The sequence below is a fragment of the Saimiri boliviensis genome, chromosome 8, assembly GCF_048565385.1.
Source record: "Saimiri boliviensis isolate mSaiBol1 chromosome 8, mSaiBol1.pri, whole genome shotgun sequence".
NCBI classification, from domain to species: Eukaryota; Metazoa; Chordata; class Mammalia; order Primates; family Cebidae; genus Saimiri; species Saimiri boliviensis.
Genome location: NC_133456.1, coordinates 69,732,270 through 69,752,333, shown reverse-complemented (window position 1 = coordinate 69,752,333; position 20,064 = coordinate 69,732,270). Strand labels below are relative to the sequence as shown.

The 20,064-nt window shown below is 38.6% G+C and overlaps 1 protein-coding gene across 5 annotated transcripts in view; it reads right to left on the bottom strand.

The window, feature by feature from the left end:
- Positions 1-20,064, bottom strand: part of FXR1 (FMR1 autosomal homolog 1) — a 66,902-nt gene that overhangs the window by 23,177 nt on the left and 23,661 nt on the right. For all 5 annotated transcript variants that reach the window (XM_039478507.2, XM_039478508.2, XM_039478509.2 and 2 more), the window contains exons 3-9: positions 18,850-18,943; positions 9,744-9,815; positions 9,179-9,327; positions 8,859-8,952; positions 8,291-8,407; positions 5,942-6,112; positions 2,924-3,002 (exon numbers count right to left, since the gene is read on the bottom strand). In XM_039478507.2, the coding sequence (XP_039334441.1) occupies positions 2,924-3,002; positions 5,942-6,112; positions 8,291-8,407; positions 8,859-8,952; positions 9,179-9,327; positions 9,744-9,815; positions 18,850-18,943 (776 nt within the window). The remainder of the gene's footprint in view (positions 1-2,923; positions 3,003-5,941; positions 6,113-8,290; positions 8,408-8,858; positions 8,953-9,178; positions 9,328-9,743; positions 9,816-18,849; positions 18,944-20,064) is intronic.

Here is a 20,064-nt window from a genome sequence, read left to right as displayed (position 1 = left end):
TATACCAGTTGTGAGTGATCATCCATCACCCTTCTGGGGTCCTTGGTAGGAACCTACCTGCAAGTTTTATTTAGTCCCACCAGAGACCGTCAATACTTTAAATGACCATTTCCATAGTTTAAACTCCAGACCATATTGACAAATTGAAGCAGACCTGTAGTATAAATTGAGCACTGAATACGAATGCTTAAGGGACAGAGAGAAGTGATTAAGGAAGGCTTCTGGAGGTGAAAGGTTTTGAATCATTTTCAAATCAATATTCAGATAATTTTTCCTTTCATTTGGGAGGGGTGGGAATGGTCACCTTAGAACTCGAGGAATCTGAATGAGGAAGGAAATTCTCGCTGAAACTTACCCACCACGTGTCCTCATTCCCTTTTATTCCTCAGTTCTTTTTTTCTTTCATTTGGACTAACAATGTACTATTTTTCAAAAGACTGCTTTATCCATAAAACATTATTGAGGGAAATATTTTATCTGTACACATGACGACCAAGAGAAATTCTTATGCTCCTTCTGAGTATTCCACCACTGTGTAACAGTTACTGCTAATGTGTATTTCCTGAAGAGCACACAACCCACATCACCAGAGCCAATGGAGACAAGATCCAGAAGAGACAACAGGTACTCACCACTTCACTGAATAAAGACAACAATCAGAGAACTACTAATATACCCAATTTTCTTATTTTTTAAACACCAGAAATTTTTACTCAATTCTCTAGGGATCACAAACTGTCTAAGACCAAGGCTGTCTTTTATAATTGATAGACTTGGACTGAAAAGAAACTCGGTTCCCTTTCACAAACCCACTGCCAAATCATTTTTACAAGTGAGGAAACCGGCTGGGCACGGTGGCTCACGCCTGTAATCCCAGCACTTTGGGAGGCCAAGGCAGGAGGATCACCTGAGGTTGGGAGTTTGAGACCAGCCTGATCAACATAGAAAAACCTGGTCTCTATTAAAAATACAAAATTAGCCCAAGTGTGCTGCGCATGCCTGTAGTCCAAACTACTTGGGAGGCTGAGGCAGGGGAATCGCTTGAACCCGGGAGGAGGAGGTTGCAGTGAGCTGAGATCACACCATTGCACTCCAGCCTCGGCAACAAGTGCAAAGCTCCATCTCCCCCGCCCCCAAAAAAATAGCAACAAGTGAGGAGACCTTAGTGAAGTTCAATTATGCTCTATAGAGCAGTTACCACAATGTTAGTACTGACAGATGTCAAATAATTACAATTTTTTTAAAAAAGGGCATCATTTTCAAAAGCAGCTTTCTGGTGAAAGGTGATTCCATTTGATACTGATAAACATTTGATAACACTGTGGACCCTACCTATGTATATTTATAACGATACAAAATTCTTCAGGTTTATATTCAATTTTAACATCTCAAGTCATCTTTCTAGCACTTCAGACTACAGTGAACAAAGGTATACCAAGAACTAATAAAACAGAGCTTACACAACTGGCAGTAATGCCACACCTATCCAAATGTTTGAGCAGAACTGAAAGACTTTTTATAGCCAGGCATGGCAGCTCACAAAGTCAGGAGTTTGAGACCAGCCTGGCCAATGTGGTGAAACCCCGTCTCTACTAAAAACACAAAATTAGCCAAGCATGGTGGCGGATGCCTGTAGTCCCAGCTACTCAGGAGGCTGAGGCAGGAGAATTGCTTGAACCCGGGAGGCAGAGGCTGCAATGAGCTGAGATCAGGCCACTGACTCCAGCCTGGGTGACAAAGCAAGACTGTCAGAAGGAAAAAAAAAAAAAAAAGAAAAAGAAAGGCAGGCTTTTTACATAAATACTAATAGTTGAATTCCAAGAAACTAACTGGTGTCTTGTAAACTACTTTTCCTGAATGCACTATTCATTAATGGTCAAGAAAACAATCTTTTCAGAATGAAAGAGTTTTTTTTTTTTAACATTTTTCTATTAATGTTTGTTTTAAACAATTTAACAAATAGAATGCCTGTAGTTAAATCATTTCCTGAAGACAGAACAGGCCACATTATGTAAGTGGAACCCAAGAAGCTGAAAGTATTTCCTTAGCATGAAAAAAAAATTGAGAGATAATAGGGAACAAAAACTCATCCCCCTTCTAGTAAACTCACTACATTATCTTGATGCTTCTTTTTATATTAAATATTTACAAGAGTCAATTTTTGGTATACTCATTGCATATTTAACACATAACCAAAGCCTTCACGATTGTCTCACACAGCACCTAAAAGACAGCACCAATGCAGGGCATAGTAACAGAGCTACAAATTAACTCACTCCAAGCTACAGTGCTCATTTAACCAGCTTCTAATTCTTGTCACTTCATTATAATCCATGGGTACAACAGTTTCAGTAATGGTGTCAAGTAACTAATAGTGAAACCTCCCTCACATTATCATCCTTCTCTCCTGCCAGTAAGCTCTTACCTTATTATTCTATGCCTTTGCAACAACTTGTTACTCAGGACCTACTGTGTAGAATCTGTTACCCTACTGTTTGTTAGTTCAGTTACTTTTCTTCTGCACTAAACAATTATCATAAATACCTTTTCAAAAAGTACTATCATAATTTTGGCAAATATAAATTAATGATGAAAAGACCATAAAGGAGTGAGAATAACAGGAAAGATCCCACGGGATGAGAAGGCTTACAAAAAACTGTAATGGCAAACTGTTATAAAAACCCTGGGCCTTATTAGTGGGTCACCTTGTACAGAAGAAACAAACGTCCTTAACTTTTTAACACATGACAAAAACAAGTTACAAGTCACACAAAATGTTATCACCAAAAAAGTAAGTATTGCTGTCTAAATAATTGTACACATAAGTGGAATAAAGTTATTAGACTACAAGACTAGTTTTCAATAGTCGCTGTATGTAACTAAACAATGTTTAATTTATTTAACATTTAGTAAAAGTACCTACCAACGAGATTCCTAGGAACCTGAATAAAATCCTCCACAAATTCCAAGAAACCTCTAGCTTTTTTTACAGCATCAGCACTCTGTAGATGAGGGGAAAAATGAAAATGAATTCCTTTTTCAATCTTGAAGCAACCCACAATCCACAACAAAGAGATGAGAAAAGAGAAAATTCTGAATAATTATGTTTTACTAAAAGATTATGCTCATTCCATTGAGGAGAGATTTCAGGTGAAGTGATTCACAAAGTACTTAAAAAAATCATTTTTAAAAACCCCAAATCAGTCAGTACTATTAAAACCAAAAATAAGATCTCTAAAATCTTTTTTAAGCTGCTGAGAAATTTAGTATCAGAGTTTACATTACACAGCTGCTGAACCGCCAAACTTCAACCCAATCCTAAATATACTCCCAGGTTGTAATTCTCATGTTGAATGTTAACAATACAAACTGTCTAAATTATCTGAATTATTTTATTCTCAAAATCAGGTATATGACTCAAAAAGCTATTTTTGCAGAGATGCATTTTTAAAAAGTACCTTCTGTCTGATAAGATAATCAAAATTGGTAATTTCTAATGACTATAATTTTAAACGACTAAAGGGTTGGGAATGAGTCTCTAAATAAACTTTCTACCTCTCAATAAAGTTACTTTCATTTTTAACGTTTGTTCTTTAATAACCATAGCTAATGCCAGATGTGGTAGCCTCATGTCTGTAAACGCAGCACTCTGAGAGGCCAATGTAGGAGGATCATTTAAGCCAAGAGTTTGAGACTAGCCTGGGCAACATAGGAAACCCCCTTCTATACAAAATATATAGATACATGTTTAAATTAGCCCAGCATGGAAGCACAAGCCTGTAGTCCCAGCTGCTCAAGAGGCTGAGGCCAGAGGATTGCTTGAGCCCAGAAGTTTGAGGCTGCAGTGAGCTACAATCACACCATTGCACTCCAGCTGGAGCAACAGACTATATACCCTCTTTAAAAAAAAAAAAAAAAAAAAAGCTAACAAAATTTTGAAAAATATTAAAACAGTAGCTCAAATTATTGTGTGCTTACTACATGACATACAATAAATATTTTTTACAATATACTCCATCCTTAAGAACTATATTAAGGGCCGGGCGCGGTGGCTCAAGCCTGTAATCCCAGCACTTTGGGAGGCCGAGGCAGGTGGATCACGAGGTCGAGAGATCGAGACCAGCGTGGTCAACATGGTGAAATCCCGTCTCTACTAAAAATACAAAAAATTAGCTGGGCATGCTGGCACGTGCCTGTAATCCCAGCTACTCAGGAGGCTGAGGCAGGAGAATTGCCTGAACCCAGGAGGCAGAGGTTGTGGTGAGCCGAGATCGCGCCATTGCACTCCAGCCTGGGTAACAAGAGTGAAACTCCATCTCAAAAAAAAAAAAAAAACTATATTAAGGTAAGTACTACTGTTATTATTTTATAATGAGAACACTTATACAAGGAAGTAAAGTAAGGTACTCCAAGCCTACTAAAGTGGTAGATGGAATTCCAATCCAGGCAGTATAGCTCCAAAGGCTGTCTTTTTTTCTTCTTCCTTTCCTCCTTGTCAGCAAGAAAGAAAGAACCTTGGCTCTGTCACTCAGGCTAGAGGACAATGGCACAACCACAGCTCACTGCAGCCACTCAAGTCTTGGCCTCAAGATCTTCCTGCCTCAGCCTCCAAAACTGATGGAGTTACGCACAGGAGCTACCATGCCTGGCTGTCTTCTTAATTACTATGTTATACTATCTACTTTTAAAGTTTCAAAATTAAAAATGAAGCCTCCAGTCAGCTTTACCATGTGAAAGAAGCTTTTCATAGAGCTATGTATTAAAAAGTCAAGACACGGTCGGGTGCGATTGCTCACGCCTGCAATCCCAGCACTTTGGGAGGCCTAGACAGGTGGATCACGAGGTCAAGAGATGGAGACCATCCTGGTCAACATGGTGAAACCCCATCTCTACTAAAAATACAAAAAATTAGCTGGGCATGGTGGTGCGAGCCTGTAATCCCAGCTACTCAGGAGGCTGAGGCAGGAGAATTGCCTGAACCCAGGAGGCGGAGGTTGCGGTGAGCCAAGACCGCGCCATTGCACTCCAGCCTGGGTAACGAGCAAAACTCCGACTCAAAAACAAAGAAACAAAAAAGTCAAGACACAAAATTGTCATTCAAAAAAAAAAAAAAAAATCCAGGCCAGGCATAGTGGCTCATGCCTACAGTCCCAGCACTTTGGGAAGCGGAGGCAAGCAGATCACCTGAGCTCAGGAGTTCGAGACCAGCCTGTGCAATATGGCAAAACCTTGTCTCTTACTAAAAAAAAAAAAAAAATTCACTTACTCAAATTTGAAGGATGGTCTCAATTTATATACATAAAAATAGATGTGCGTGTATACATACATTAGCATATATATATATATATATATATATATATTTTTTTTTTTTAAACTCTATGTTGCCCTGGCTGGATTAAAACTCATGGGTTCAAGCAATCCTCCTGGCTCAGATTCCCAAGTAGATGGGACTACAGGTGTATGCCACTACACCTGGCTGAATTACGATTTAAAAATAACTTTCGAATTTCCTACCCCTGCAAATGTCATGATTCACTAGTGATGAAGTATTACAGAAATTCAAGTTCTAGAAAAGTTATTCTAATATATGCCATTGACTCCTACCAGTGTATGGCACACAGTAAGCACTCAAAAAAAAAAAAATAATAATTGGATAAATTATTTGATATGGGCATAAAACTGAAGTAAACTAAAAGCAGTTAAGAAATTTCAATTAGAAAACACTACATCCTTAATTACTCAGTAAATCTTTCACTCCCCCAGTACAAAATTAGCTTCAATTTACCTTAAGTCATGATTACGAGGCTGACTGATGCTAACTGAATAAATTCTACCTCAAAAGTATTTCACTGGGAAACTGGAATTTCAGATAAAAATATAATCAAACAACAGATGGTTAATACATTACAGTAAAGACCAAGGCAGGCAACAGAGAACTTACCTCTCCATAGATTCTAAATGTTCCGGTATCTTCATCTAGCTCGATGGCAGTAACTCCAGGAACCTTCCTAGCTTGCTGAATGTTACTACCATGTGTTCCTATTGCCAGGCCCATTAAATCTTCTCTCACAACAAATTCCTCATGAAAAGCTGCTGCAAGTTGTTTTGTGCACTAATAAAAAAGGAAAATTAAAATACAAAAGATCAAAATACAAAATGGTTTTTTGTTTGGTGTTTTTGAGACAGGCTCTCACAATGTCACCAAGGTAATGTGGTTTGATCGTGGCTCCCTGCCACTTCAATTTCCTGGGCTCAAGCAATCTTCCCACTTCAGCCTCCAATACAGGCACGAACCACTGAGACCAGCTAAGTTTTTTTTTTGTAGAGGCAAGGTCTCACTATGTTACCTAGGCTTGTCTAGAACTCCTGGACTAAAGCAATCCTCCCACCTCAGACTCCTGAAGTGCTGGGATTACAGGCATGCGCCACCACACGCGGCCACAAAACGTTTTATTGCACATCCACGTTTATAGCATTATAAAGAGGTAAAAGAACCCAGATCTATAGGCCAATGAATGAATAAACACAATGTGATATATACATTCTGCCTTAAAAAGAAAATTCTGACATAGGCTACATAAATGAACCTTGATGCTAAGTTAAATATGCCAGTCACAAAAAAGACTAAAATGCTTTTACTTACATGAGGTATCTACAATAGTCAAATTTATAGCAACAGAAAGTAGAATGGTCGCCAGGGGCTGGGGAAAGGAGAAAATGAGCAGCTGTCTAAAAGGTACAGATTTTCAGTTTTACAAGATAAGATGTCCTGAAGATTTATCAATAATGTAAAATATACTTAATACAAAGTGTACACCTAAAAATGGCTATGATGCTAAGTTTTATATGTGCTTTATAACAGTGTAAAGAAAAACCTGAGAAGAAAAAACCCACAAAAATTAAGTTAAAAAAAGGCCAAAACTCAATCTATTAAGAAATAAATGAAACTCATCTAATGTCATAAAATGAATGGGGGAAAAAACAACTTTTATTAGACTAAAACATTTTTCCAGATATAGGCACGTAAGTTCACGTATCCGTTGTTCAGAACTTTTAATGAGAACACTTCCAAATTTGTCCTAAGGATGATAAACATATCTCAGTTTCTCTAAGACAACACAGCGCACACATGCATGTGTTCATCTGGATCTAGAGAGCGGGTGAGTGGAAAAACACCTACTCTAGCAGTGCAGCAGGGAGAAGAGCACAAACAGTACCCCAGGACAAGTCAGAGATGTAGCGACAAGATTAACATTTTAGTACTACATGCCACATGATGCCCCACTCCTAGTCCTCCCCTCCTCTCACACGAGAGTCGTTATAATGAACTAGTTAATGATGCAAGGTATCAGGACTGATAAACAGGGCAGTTAAGAAAAACAAAAAGGGCTGGGCGCAGTGGCTCAAGCCTGCAATCCCAGCACTTTGGGAGGCTGAGGCGGGTGAATCACGAGGTCAAGAGATCGAGACCATCTTGGTAAACATGGTGAAACCCCGTCTCTACTAAAAATACAAAAATTAGCTGGGCATGGTGGCGCGTGCCTGTAATCCCAGCTACTCAGGAGGCTGAGGCAGGAGAATTGCCTGAACCCAGGAGGCGGAGGTTGCGGTGAGCCGAGATCGTGCCATTGCATTCCAGCCTGGGTAACAAGAGCGAAACTTCGTCTCAAAAAAAAAAAAAGAAAAAGAAAAAGGTGAAATACAAAGTAAAGAACTAGCAATACAGTCTACTTGGTATCTCTAGTTTCTTTGGTATTTGGTACCTGTCACCTAAGTCCTACAAACAAGTTAACAGGCATTTAGCAAAGGAAAGGCTACATTTGATAAAAGGTAAAATGAAAAAGTAACTCTTCTAAAGACACGACAACTCTAAACAGTCATGAAACAGAAGTCCTAGGCGGCCTTAGTTTGAAGCAAGGAACTTGAAAAATATATTTATAAAACTAAATGAGGGCCAGGCACGGTGGCTCATGCCTATAACCACAGCACTTTCGGAGGCCAAGGTAGGCGATCACGTGAGGCCAGGAGTTAAGAGAGCAGCCTGGCCAACATGACAACACCCCGTCTCCCAAAATACAAAAATTAGTTAGGCTTGGTGGTACACACCTGTAATCCCGGCTACATGGAAGCCAAGGCAAGAGAACTGCTTGAACAAGGGCGGCGGAGGTTGCAGTAAGCCAAGATCGTGCCACTGCACTCTGGGTGACAGAGCCAGAATCTGTCTCCAAAAAACAAACAAACAAAAACTCAATAGTATACACAAAATTCTTTGGTAGGTAAACCCACTTACTTCTAAATGCTTAGTGGCCTCTTCATTTCTGGACATAAGCATCAACTTTGTACGAATACTTCGCAAATGCATGTCACTTAAGATATTTACTCTCTTCACAGTCGCTTCGCTGGCAGACTATAAACAAACAAGCTAATTACTCAATGCTTTAATCATTCCTCCAAATAGCACAAATACCATCTTCTATACAAAGCGTTCATTGCTTCTCATCTACTACACTTCTCCTTTCAACTGACATTCAGTACTGAGTAATCACACTTTCCTTTCTGAATTCCTGTAGTATTTAGATCTGCTATTCAGAACATGTTTGGTTGGGAAAAAATCCAGGTTCTCACACACTAAGAATTTTACCTTAAGAATGTCATGTTAAAAAATTTTCTTCTCCTTACTCCAGAAGAAATCAAAAGTAATTAACATTTTATAGCTGCAAACAAATTTTTCTCCAACACTGTTTTAATAAATAATTCACTATACACTAAGTTGACCTTAGCTTTTCTCTTTTGAAATATCTAATAATAAAATCTGTGCAGTATCCATTAACAAGCTAATTTAAAATATGGTATCTTACCAGTATCATTAGCTGTGTTGTTTCTGGATGGTAAAAAATTCTGCATGCTCCTACTGCTTTCTTAAAATCTTTATGTGCATTTTCATTAGCACACCTAGAGAAAAATTAATTCATGTGTAAGACCTCAATAACAGATTAAATTTAGAGGAGACTCATAATACGAAGTCAGTATTTCACTTTGACATCCCCCATTACAACCTTTGTTCATTAAGAAGATTTTCCATCAAAAGGTTTTGATTGGGTGTTTGGGAAAATGTTTTGTGGCACTGAAAAATCCTCTTAATTCACAAAATAATTCAACAGTAAATAAAATTACTCACGCCTCTCTCAAATCCTCAGGAACATCCACTGTGCATTTAAAGAAGGTATTTTTTTTGACAGTTTTATTTTGATTGACAGGTCGAAGTCGTTCAAATGTGACTATTTCATTGTAAGTAGCATCACAAGCAGCATATTCAATGACATAAAACTAAAAGACACCAAAATACTTTAAAAATCCCATATGAACAAAAATAATGAAGTTTAAATGAAGTTCTAATTACCTTGCTCAGCTTAACCAATGGACCCTCCCCCATGAGGCAAAAACACTAAGCACAGCTTAGCCACATCAATCTGATTTGCCTAAACTAGATGATAGGTTCTTACAAGCATGAACCCTGGTGATCCTTGCATGCTTGAGGTGTACCTCTGGAGTGTGGCTTTGGTGTTTGCCAATACAGAACACAAACAGAAATTAATGCTAATGAACTTCCGAAATGTTTGATCAACTATTTCTCAGGCAGGCTTTTAGAAATAAAACTGACAGTAGAAATAAAATTTACAAAAACCAAGCACTGAGGTGTTTCCTTAGAAACCAGTCACAAAGCAAGTGTTAAGATTACTTACTTCTCCTTTCATCATCCGAACTTTAGCCAACCACCATCCACATGGCTCTTGGTCATTTGCTCTTGAATATACCTGAGAAGAAAAAAAAAATGCCTATATCCATTCATCCCAAAAGATTTCAATGCTGTAAATAATGACTTGTTATAAATGTCCAATCCCATTAAACTTAAGAATCAAAAATGCTATTTTATTTAAATTGGTATATTAAATGCAATATACTAAAAGCGATAGTTACACTTAAATTTAGTACTTAAAAATAAAACTTGTACTTTTTTCAGCAATTTAGCTTCTTGGAAATTAACTCCATATTCATGAGGTTTACTAAACATAAGCATTTTAAAGAAATGCTCTTCTTTTTTTTTTTTTTGAGACGGAGTTTCGCTCTTGTTACCCAGGCTGGAGTGCAATGGCGCGATCTCAGCTCACCACAACCTCCGCCTCCTGGGCTCAGGCAATTCTCCTGCCTCAGCCTCCTAAGTAGCTGGGATTACAGGCATGCACCACCATGCCCAGCTAGTTTTTTTGTATTTTTAGTAGAGACGGGGTTTCACCATGTTGACCAGGATGGTCTTGATCTTTTGACCTCGTGATCCACCCGCCTCGGCCTCCCAAAGTGCTGGGATTACAGGCTTGAGCCACCGTGCCCGGCAAGAAATGCTCTTAAAAAGGAGTTTTAAATAATGTGTAACATAGGTCTTCCTGTTTCTGTCAACATTGTTAATATTAAATATTATTCTCAGAAAGTGATTAACCTAATTTTTAAATTCCATCTGCTTGAGTAACAAAAACACTACGCACATTCAGTCCATCTAGGAAAGTACACTAAGTACCTTACAAAACGCCTATTCAGGCCAGGCATTGTGGCTCATGCCTGTAATCCCAGAACTTTGGGAGGCCAAGGTGGGTGGATCACCTGAGATCAGGAGCTCGAGACCAGCCTGATCAACATGGTAAAATCCTGTCTCTATTAAAAAACAAAAATTAGCCGGGCATGGTGGCAGGTGTCTATAATCTCAGCTACTCGGGAGGAGGCAGCGGAACAATCACTTGATCTCAAGGTACACACCACTGCACTCCAGCCTGGGCAACTAGAGAGAAACTCCATTTCAAAAAACAACAACAACAACAAAACTCCTATCCACAAAAAAATTAGTCTTATATTCTTTATAAATATCAGTTTTATTAACATAATAGATCACAAGTTTTCACTTGGGATTCTAGTTATTTCTTATGATACAACAGCTTAATGTATTATATTTTCAATATATGGAAAGGTAGAAAAGGGGGACTGAGAAGAAACAAGTTAAGAACCAATAAAAACTAAGAATGATTGCCCTCGCAGAGACGGCCAGGGAAACCCATCAGTGGGTGTTAACAGCCATCTGGGAGACAAACGCAAACAACTAAAGACAAAAAGTTTTAGAAAGCCTGAAGCTTCTATCAGGTTGATTTCAGAGTAATCTCAGCAGTGGCAGGAATACTGGAACTGGAAATGAATAAACCAAAACCTACTAATAAACTTTACTGTACACCGTGATTAGAAAAAAGCTGTGAGAAAAGCAGCAAGTCGAATATACCAATCAGGATCCATTAAACTCAATTTTAGCTTTTCCATTTCTTTTATCAACAGATCTAACTATTCAAAGGGATCAGTATCTCATGACTTTATTATTCTTCCTTAGACATACACAAAAGACAAGAAAGTTTACTTTTTTAAGACTAGAATAAAACTCACCCTTATTCTGCAATTATTTTATGTATCCACTGGGCCCTTTTATAAATGTAAGGTAGAATCTAGTGATCTTATTTTTCCTATATCTTGAAACATTTTACTATTTCATCAACATTCATCAGTTATTCTCAGCTATACTTTAAATAAAGACTAAAATGGAACAGAGGAGTGACGGCATCACCTAGAAGGACACAACAGTGAAATAAATTGTTAACGCTGTGTCTTCATACAGTTTCCTTACTGTATAGCCCGAGGTATCACATCTCTTTCAAAAAAGTTCAAAAAGACTGCAGACGCCATCCTTGTAGTCTGCTTGTAGCTACCGCTGACCAGTTCAGAATTATGAATTTATTTTTCACTCATAATTGCAAAGAGAAGAAAATTTACAGAGGAATGCCTTTCTAATTATTAGAGGTATCAGACAACAGATCCAAAAAGATAGCAGCACACTTGATTCCACTGATAAATGTGAAATTATCTTACAAAGCGAAATCTCAAGACTATGAAGTCTTCAGATGGTAACATCCTAGACAAATGTTCTCAAACCACTTATTTCTAAGGAGAAGAGGCAAAGATGATGTGCATTCTTGAGTTCAAGACCAGCCTGGACAACATGACAAAACCCTGTCTCTACCAAAAATACAAAAGACATTAGTCAGGCATGGTAGCACACAACAGTGGTCCCAGCTACATGGAAGGCTACGGTGGGAGGATCACTGGAGTCCAGGAAGTTGGGACAGCAGTGAGCCAAGACTGAACCACTACACTCAAGCCTGAGTGACACAGCAAGACCCTGTCCAAAAAAAAAAGTAAAATAAAAGTTGAAGATAAAGTTTTAAAAAATATGTTTGTGTGCCAAAATTTACTTCATTTAAGTGGAAATGTCAAAGGCAGATGTGTATACAAAGGTAACTGCAAAAGATAATGAAATGCAAATATATTCATTAATCAATTCAACTGACTAAATATGCTAAAATCACAGCACAAAGATGGCTATCCCTTTTTTCACAGAATGAAATGCCAGTAAAAGTTCCAAGAGTTCAAGAACTGTATTCTGATTATCCAAGTGTAAGAATAACCACAAGTAATGATAAACTGGAATTTATTAGAGATATTTTAAATCTGGTATCAATATTTATAAAATGGGTATACTCTAGGTTCACATTTAACGGTTACTGAGCAGTTAAGTTACAGTTAGAGAACCGCATTTATTGTGGATACATGTATCATCAAACCCTGGAAAATATGAAAAAGTTGGATTTGCCATGTTTAAACTCTTATTAAAATGTCTAACAAGGCCATGTGTGGTTAACTCACACCTGCAATCCCTGTACTCTGGGAGGCCAAGGTGGGCAGATCACTTGAGCTCCAGAGTTCAAGACCAGCCTGGTGAAACCGTATCACTATGTGAAATGCCGAAATTAAGCAGGCATGGTGGCATGTGCCTGTAATCCCAGCTACCCCAAGTGGAAAGATACTTGAACCCAGGTCTTCGAGGCTACAGTGAGTTGTGTTCACTCCACTGTACTCCAGCATGGAGTCTAATAATGGCCGGGAACAGTGGCTCATGCCTGTAATCCCAGCGCTTTTGGAAGCCAAGGCAGGAAGATTGCTTGAGCCCAGGAATTTGAGACCAACCTGGGCAACACAGGGAGATCCTATATCTATAAAAAAATTTTTTTTACTTGGCCAGATGTGGTGATGTATGCCTCTAATTTCAGCTACTTGGGAGTCTGAGGTAGAAGGATCACTTGAGACTACGAGGTTGAGGCTGCAGTGAGCCATGATCATACCACTGTACAGAAAAAGAATATGCTAACAATCAAAAGAAAGTGCCCATTCGAAGCACTATCTTAAGAGAGGCAGCTCATTCAAGCAGACTGGAATATCTCTTGCTAATCTTTGGGTACATCAATCTCTGAAAACGTTATGTCTTTAAAACTACCTAGACCCCTTATTCTATTTTCACTAAAGCATAACCATCCATTAACCCGGCTTCCTAAATGAAGCATTCTTAACTGCCTGGAGGCTTTTCTAACTAAACAATAAAATGCTGAATTCAGTTTTAAACTTAATATCCATTTCTGTAAGCTTCATTAATAACCTCGCCCCTGAAAGACCAAGTTACTTTCATAAAATGACTAAATCTAAATGCCTGAATTAAAACACCACAAATGTGGCCGCACACAGTGGCTAGAACCTGTAATCCGAGCACTTTGGAAGGCCGAGGCAGGCAGATTCACCTGAGGTCAGGAATTCGAGAACAGCCTGGCCAACATGGGGAAACCCTGTCTCTACTAAAAATACAAAAATTAGCTGGGCATGGTGGTGCATAACAGATATAATGTGTTTTTTATAACTGTGATATATTGTGTTTTTTAATGCCTTCTGAATTATCACTTTATAATTCTGTTAACACACTGGAGGTATCTTTTTCATACTTTGAGTGACTGTACTATATCGTTCATATGTACAGTTTTGCAAACGTTGTGGACGGAAGCTGATGTCTCCTGAATTCTCATTTCCTTAATAGTAATATGGGTACATCATTTAAATTAGTTTATTGGCTCTTCATCCTTTGTTCTGTGAATTGTCTATTTTTTTGTTTGTGTAGCTTATGGTATAGGAAATCCTTGCGTTTTATGGCTATTTCTTTTTTTTTTTTTTCCCTTGAGACGGAGTCTTACTGTTGCCCAGGCTGGAGTGGCATGATCTCGCCTCAGTGCAACCTCTGCCTACTGGGTTCAAGCAATTCTCCTGCCTCAGCTTCCCAGGTAGCTGCGATTACAGGCATCCACCACCCCACCTGGCTAATTTATTTATTTATTTATTTTTAAGTTGAGATGGGGTTTCACCATGTTGACCAGGCTGGTCTTAAACTCCCCACCTCAGGTGATCTACCCGCCTCAGCCTCATAAAGTGCTGGGATTACAGTTGTGAGCTACCGCGCCCAGAAGGCATTTCTGGAAGATGAAAGGGTACATTTTAGTACTTTTCAAAACGTAAATATCTTTGCCTTTTGATTCTGCAGTTGAACCTCTTAGAATATATAATACTACCAGAAGATTTACGTAAGATGATTAACTTTAACTCTGGTATTGTTAATAGCAACAATTTTTGGTAACAGCTTTTAATTTGATATATCCACACCAAATAATTTTGAGGTAGTTACAAAAAATGAGGTAAATTTAAAATAAGGAAAAGAAGAGAAAAAAAAAAACTGAGAAGACATCAAAATGTCTGCTATCATAATTAACTGAATACAAAAATCCAAATATATAACTCAATCCCATTTTTTGAACTTAAATATTTCCTTTAAACATGCAAATAAACTCAGAAGAGGCCGGGCGCGGTGGCTCAAGCCTGTAATCCCAGCACTTTGGGAGGCCGAGGCGGGTGGATCAGGAGGTCAAGAGATCGAGACCATCCTGGTCAACAGGGTGAAACCCCGTCTCTGCTAAAAATACAAAAAATTAGCTGGGCATGGTGGCATGGGCCTGTAATCCCAGCTACTTAGGAGGCTGAGGCAGGAGAATTGCCTGAGCTCAGGAGGCGGAGGTTGCGGTGAGCCGAGATCGCGCCATTGCACTCCAGCCTGGGTAACAAGAGCGAAACTCCGTCTCAAAAAAAAAAAAAAAACCTCAGAAGAGACAATCAATCAACGCTGGTAAGTGAGATTTAAGTTAGGGTTGGTGGGGAAGCATACCTACAAGAGGGAAGTACTTTATATAATTTTTTACATTAAGCTTTATTACTTTGAATGAGGGAGGCGGCTTTCAAAACATTACCTGGTAAAGTACTAACTCAAGAGTTTCTAAACACTCTAGGTACTATGGATAGATCCTTAATAAATGGTGGCAAAAGAAACAAAATTCTATGGGTGTCAAGATTACACTTAAGCTTTTTCCTTGTATGAATTTTCAAAAAGTGAAAAACCTATGACATCTTAATTTCAGATGACTTACAAAATTCCAGAGAGCAAATTTTCGGTGATGGGCAGCTATATTAAATTTTAAAATATAAAAAAAAAAAAAGCAAATTTCACCAGAGCTGAATCATAAAACATAACATGAATTTTTTAAAAAAAAATTCTAGATTCGATTTCTCAATCATTCAATCTCTAGCATCAATGTCTTATTTACAGAAGGGGAGGCAGGCCACAGGGGTGAGCCAGAGACTGTTCAGGAACAGGGCAGGACCTTCCTGGACAGGAATGGAAAAAGTACACTGTTAACACTTTCAGCACTCCACTAAGAGTAGTTTTCCCTTCAATCTGAGACTTCACGCTATCAATTTTGTGTCTGAACATCAAAAAAGTCTAAGAAGCACTACTATCAAAACTGACTGCCACACATTTCTAACTCTGGTACATGTCCAACCCTGCATCATTCCTTGCTTGACCTAACTTCTGCTTATTCAGTATCTAAAAGAAAAACACTGCACCACCAATTTTGAAAAATGAAAATGAATCAAGCCCCTTCCATCCTCACAGAAAACTATCAGACCTACAACACTGAGAAACATATTTTCAATAAAACCTAAAGTCCAAATGAAGAGAGTAATCAGCAGCATCCATCACTGCCACACACAGCACCACCCAGGACCTCACTTGACACTCCCTGATTGGAGCAGTCACTTCACCACTGTTCCTCATGCCTCCCCCACCACACCATCAGTAACATTTTCCTCAAGAAGTCTAATACGACAGCCAGACTATAGTACAGGTATCCTTACAAAAAGTTATTTCTTAACCTATTGCCATTTAAAGCTTCTGCCTGGATTTTAACTATGTGCCCTAAGTTCACTGTGTACTTTTTGCTTTTGCAAAAGCAAAGTATAAACTACATGAGGGTGCCAAGAGCCAGGCCCCACATGAATGAGTAAAGCACTCACTTTACTCTTTTATCTTTGACTTCCACCAAAGTGGGTAAACTGAGTTAAGGTTATTACGGGTTCAACTGCTGCAATTATTTGACTTCCCAGCATATTATCTTAATGAGAGCTCAAAGAAAATTTATCATTAAAAAAAATCAGGCCAGGTGAGGTGACTCACGCCTATTAATCCCAGCACTTTGGTAGGCCATGGTGGGCAGATCACCTGAGGTCAGGAGCTCAAGACAAGTCTAGCCAACATGGTGAAACGCTGTCTCTATTAAAAGAAAACATCTGCTGGGCATGGTGGTGGGTACCTGTAATCCCAGCTACTTGGGATGCTGAGGCAGGGGAATCGCTTGAACCTGGGAGGAGGAGATTGTAGTGAGCTGAGATCGCTCCACTACACTCCAGCCTGGGTGACAGAGCGAGACTCCATTGCCAAAAAAAAAAAAAAAAAAAGGAAAATAAAATTGGCAGATAACCAAATCACTTGCAGTGCTTAGTACAGTATATGCATGTTTAAAACGTTTGTAAATGGTCAGGTGTGGTGGCTCACACCTGTAATTCCAGCACTTTGGGAGGCTAAAGCAGGCAGATCACCTGAGGTCATGAGGTCAAGACCAGCCTAATCCTCATGGTTAAACCCCGTTTCTACTAAAAATACAAAAATTAGCCAGGCATGGTGGTGCATGCCTGTAATCCCAGCTACTTGGGAGGCCGAGGCAGGTGAATTGCTTGAACCCCGGGGGCAGAGGTTGCAGTGAGCCAAGATCGCACCACTGCATTCCAGCCTTGGAGACGAGGGAAACAAAATAAATAAATAAATAAATAAAATGTTTGTAGGGTCAGGAGTGGCCGCTGATGTCTGTAATCCCAGCAATTTGGGCACATGCCTTTAGTCCCAGGTACTTGGGAGGCTGAGGCAGGAGAATGGCTTGAACCTGGGAGGCAGAGGCTGCAATGAGCCAAGATCACACCACTGCATTCCAGCCTGGGTGACAGAGTGAGACTCCATCTCAAAAAAAGTTTGTAAAAACACTGAGATAGGGATTTCATCAGTCAAGTTCTCCCATCCCAATTCCCATAACCCACCCTACTTATAGTAGGTATAATTGAAACTTAAAAATCTTTCAATACTATCAAGCAACTTTCAGTGAGAAATGTTTTAAGAAATTTGAGCACAGCGGCCGGGCGCAGTGGCTCACGCCTGTAATCCTAGCACTTTGGCAGGCGGAGACAAGTGGATCACCTAAGGTCAGGAGTTCAAGACCAGCCTGGCCACCATGGTGAAACCCCATCTTTAAAAAAAAAAAAAAAGAAGAAATTTGAGCACAAAGGAAGAACGATATCCATTTCTTAAAAACTGAAACGAAATTTTATATTCATCAAATCACCATCGCGGTTCTAATTATTTCCAGGTTTCTTGTTATATAACCACAAATAATAACATGGAAAAGGCTGACATCCAAGATCTACTAAGTGTGAAAAAAGAGCAAAATACAAAGAAGCAGTATAACATGATCCCATTTTTATTCTGAGAGGTGGGGGGGGGAGGAGAGACAGAGAGAGACAGAGATAGACACACACACACAGAGACAGACAGACAGAGAGAAACACGCCTGGAAGAACATGCACAACATTAACAGTGTTTTATTAATCTCTGAGTGGTGATTTTTCTTTCCCTCGTCCTTCATTATTTATTTTTTTGCTTTTCTGTACTTTTAAATTTTTCCTCAGATATTTCTGTAATATTCTACAAGACAAAAAGCTAGTTACAATATTTCACATTGTCACATAACTCTGTTAATGATCACTATAGTAAAATAACTGTCATTTCATAAAGACACCCAGGCAAATCATACGACAAATTATTTAAATAGGAAAAAGAAGGAAAAGAATAACACCACAGCACATAGTGTTCTATGCCAGGTTCTTTTAAAAATTCAAATGCAGCCTGAGAGCAGTGGCTCACGCCTCTAATACTAGCACTTTGGGAGGTTGAGGCAGGTGGATCACCTGAGGTCAGAAGTTCGAGACCAGCCTGACCAACATGGAGAAAGACGTCTCTACTAAAAACACAAAATTAGCAAGGCGAGGTGGTGCGCATCTGTAATCCCAGCTACTCAGGAGATTGAGGCAGGAGAATCATTTGAACCCAAGAGGTGGAGGTTGTGGTGAGCTGAGATTGCACCACTGTACTCCAGCCTGGGCAACAAGAGCAAAACTATGTCTAAGAAAAAAAAAAAAAAATTCAAATGTACTATCATCCATGACTTCCAAATTATAATGATAAAAGTCTACGAAGCTAACAACAGGACAGGTGAGATCTATTCTGACTCCAAAACTCAAGCACTGCTAGATTAGGCAGCCACTACCACCAATAGAAAGAACAGAGAAAAGGAGTTAGATTTATCCTCCATCAACTATGCTAATTTTCCTAAAAGAATATTTAAATACAAAAAATAGACACCACAAGAAAATAAACTTAAAAATACATACCTCTACTTCATCTCCTTCACTAATTTCTTTTTTTATATCAGGTGGTGGTGGTAATCTAACTTCATTAAATGGAACCTGGCGTTCTGGCTGCCAACTGAAGGATTAGAAAAGGTGTATTAACAATTTAAAAATATACAGTTTATGCTTGGTGCTGCGTATTTTTTCAAGTTAGTTTACCACTTAGCTTTCCCTAAAGAGAAGAAAAACAACCTTCACACTATTAATATAATTTCCCAAGTAATTAGTTACTGAAGCAGAAAAGATTTTGTATGACTCTTGATGAAGTTCACAATTAACATAATTGATAGCAACTGTACATTACCTCCCAAATTACTCATCTTAAGAGCAGTACACACATTCTCCCAAATTATTCATCCTAAAAGTAGTACATACATTATTCTGCAAATGAAGTAATTTCATAATGATGACTAACTTCAAATCAAAATGTCAAATCGACACAGCTGCCCAATAAATAGTAGTGAGATCAATTTATTTCAAATACTTTTACAACTATAAGACCTATCAATAAAGGAAACACAATTTCATAGATTACAAAACAATATAAACTGTGTAACTCTTTTTAATATACGTGTTCACTGAAACACAGAAAATAAATCAGCAATTATTTTGAATATCTGACTTACAAAAGATTACTTTTCTCATGTTCCATTTATCTTTCCTACAGTGGATACATACATTATAATTAGAACCTAGAAAAAGCCTACTTTTAACTCTGTAGCAAATATGAACGTATTAAACCACTAATTTATCAGTTAATTGACATTTATGTTGTATTTTAAAAGCTGAATTTATAAAGTTAAAAATTCTTCCCTACTCTCACAGGTCATTTACATGTCTGGGAAGTATACAATGACATAAAATGTCTCTTGAGTTTCTATCTGCCAAGGTCAGGCAAAGTAGCAGCTGACAAAAGAATTGGGGATGCTTTATTTTCATCATTACTTTCCAATGGCAGCTGCTCAAAGAAATCATCTCAACACTTGTTTCTACATGAAGCAGCTGTTAGGCAAAGATCTTTTCAGGCAATTCCACTAACAGCTTAAAAGTAAAAGCGGAACAGGTTTTTTCTGACCATCAATTAAACAGTTTGTTTGTTTGTTTGTTTTTCTTTCTTTTTTTGAGACATAGTTCACTCTTGTTGCCCAGGCTGGATAAAATGGCGCAGTCTCGGCTCATTGCAACCCCCATCTCCCG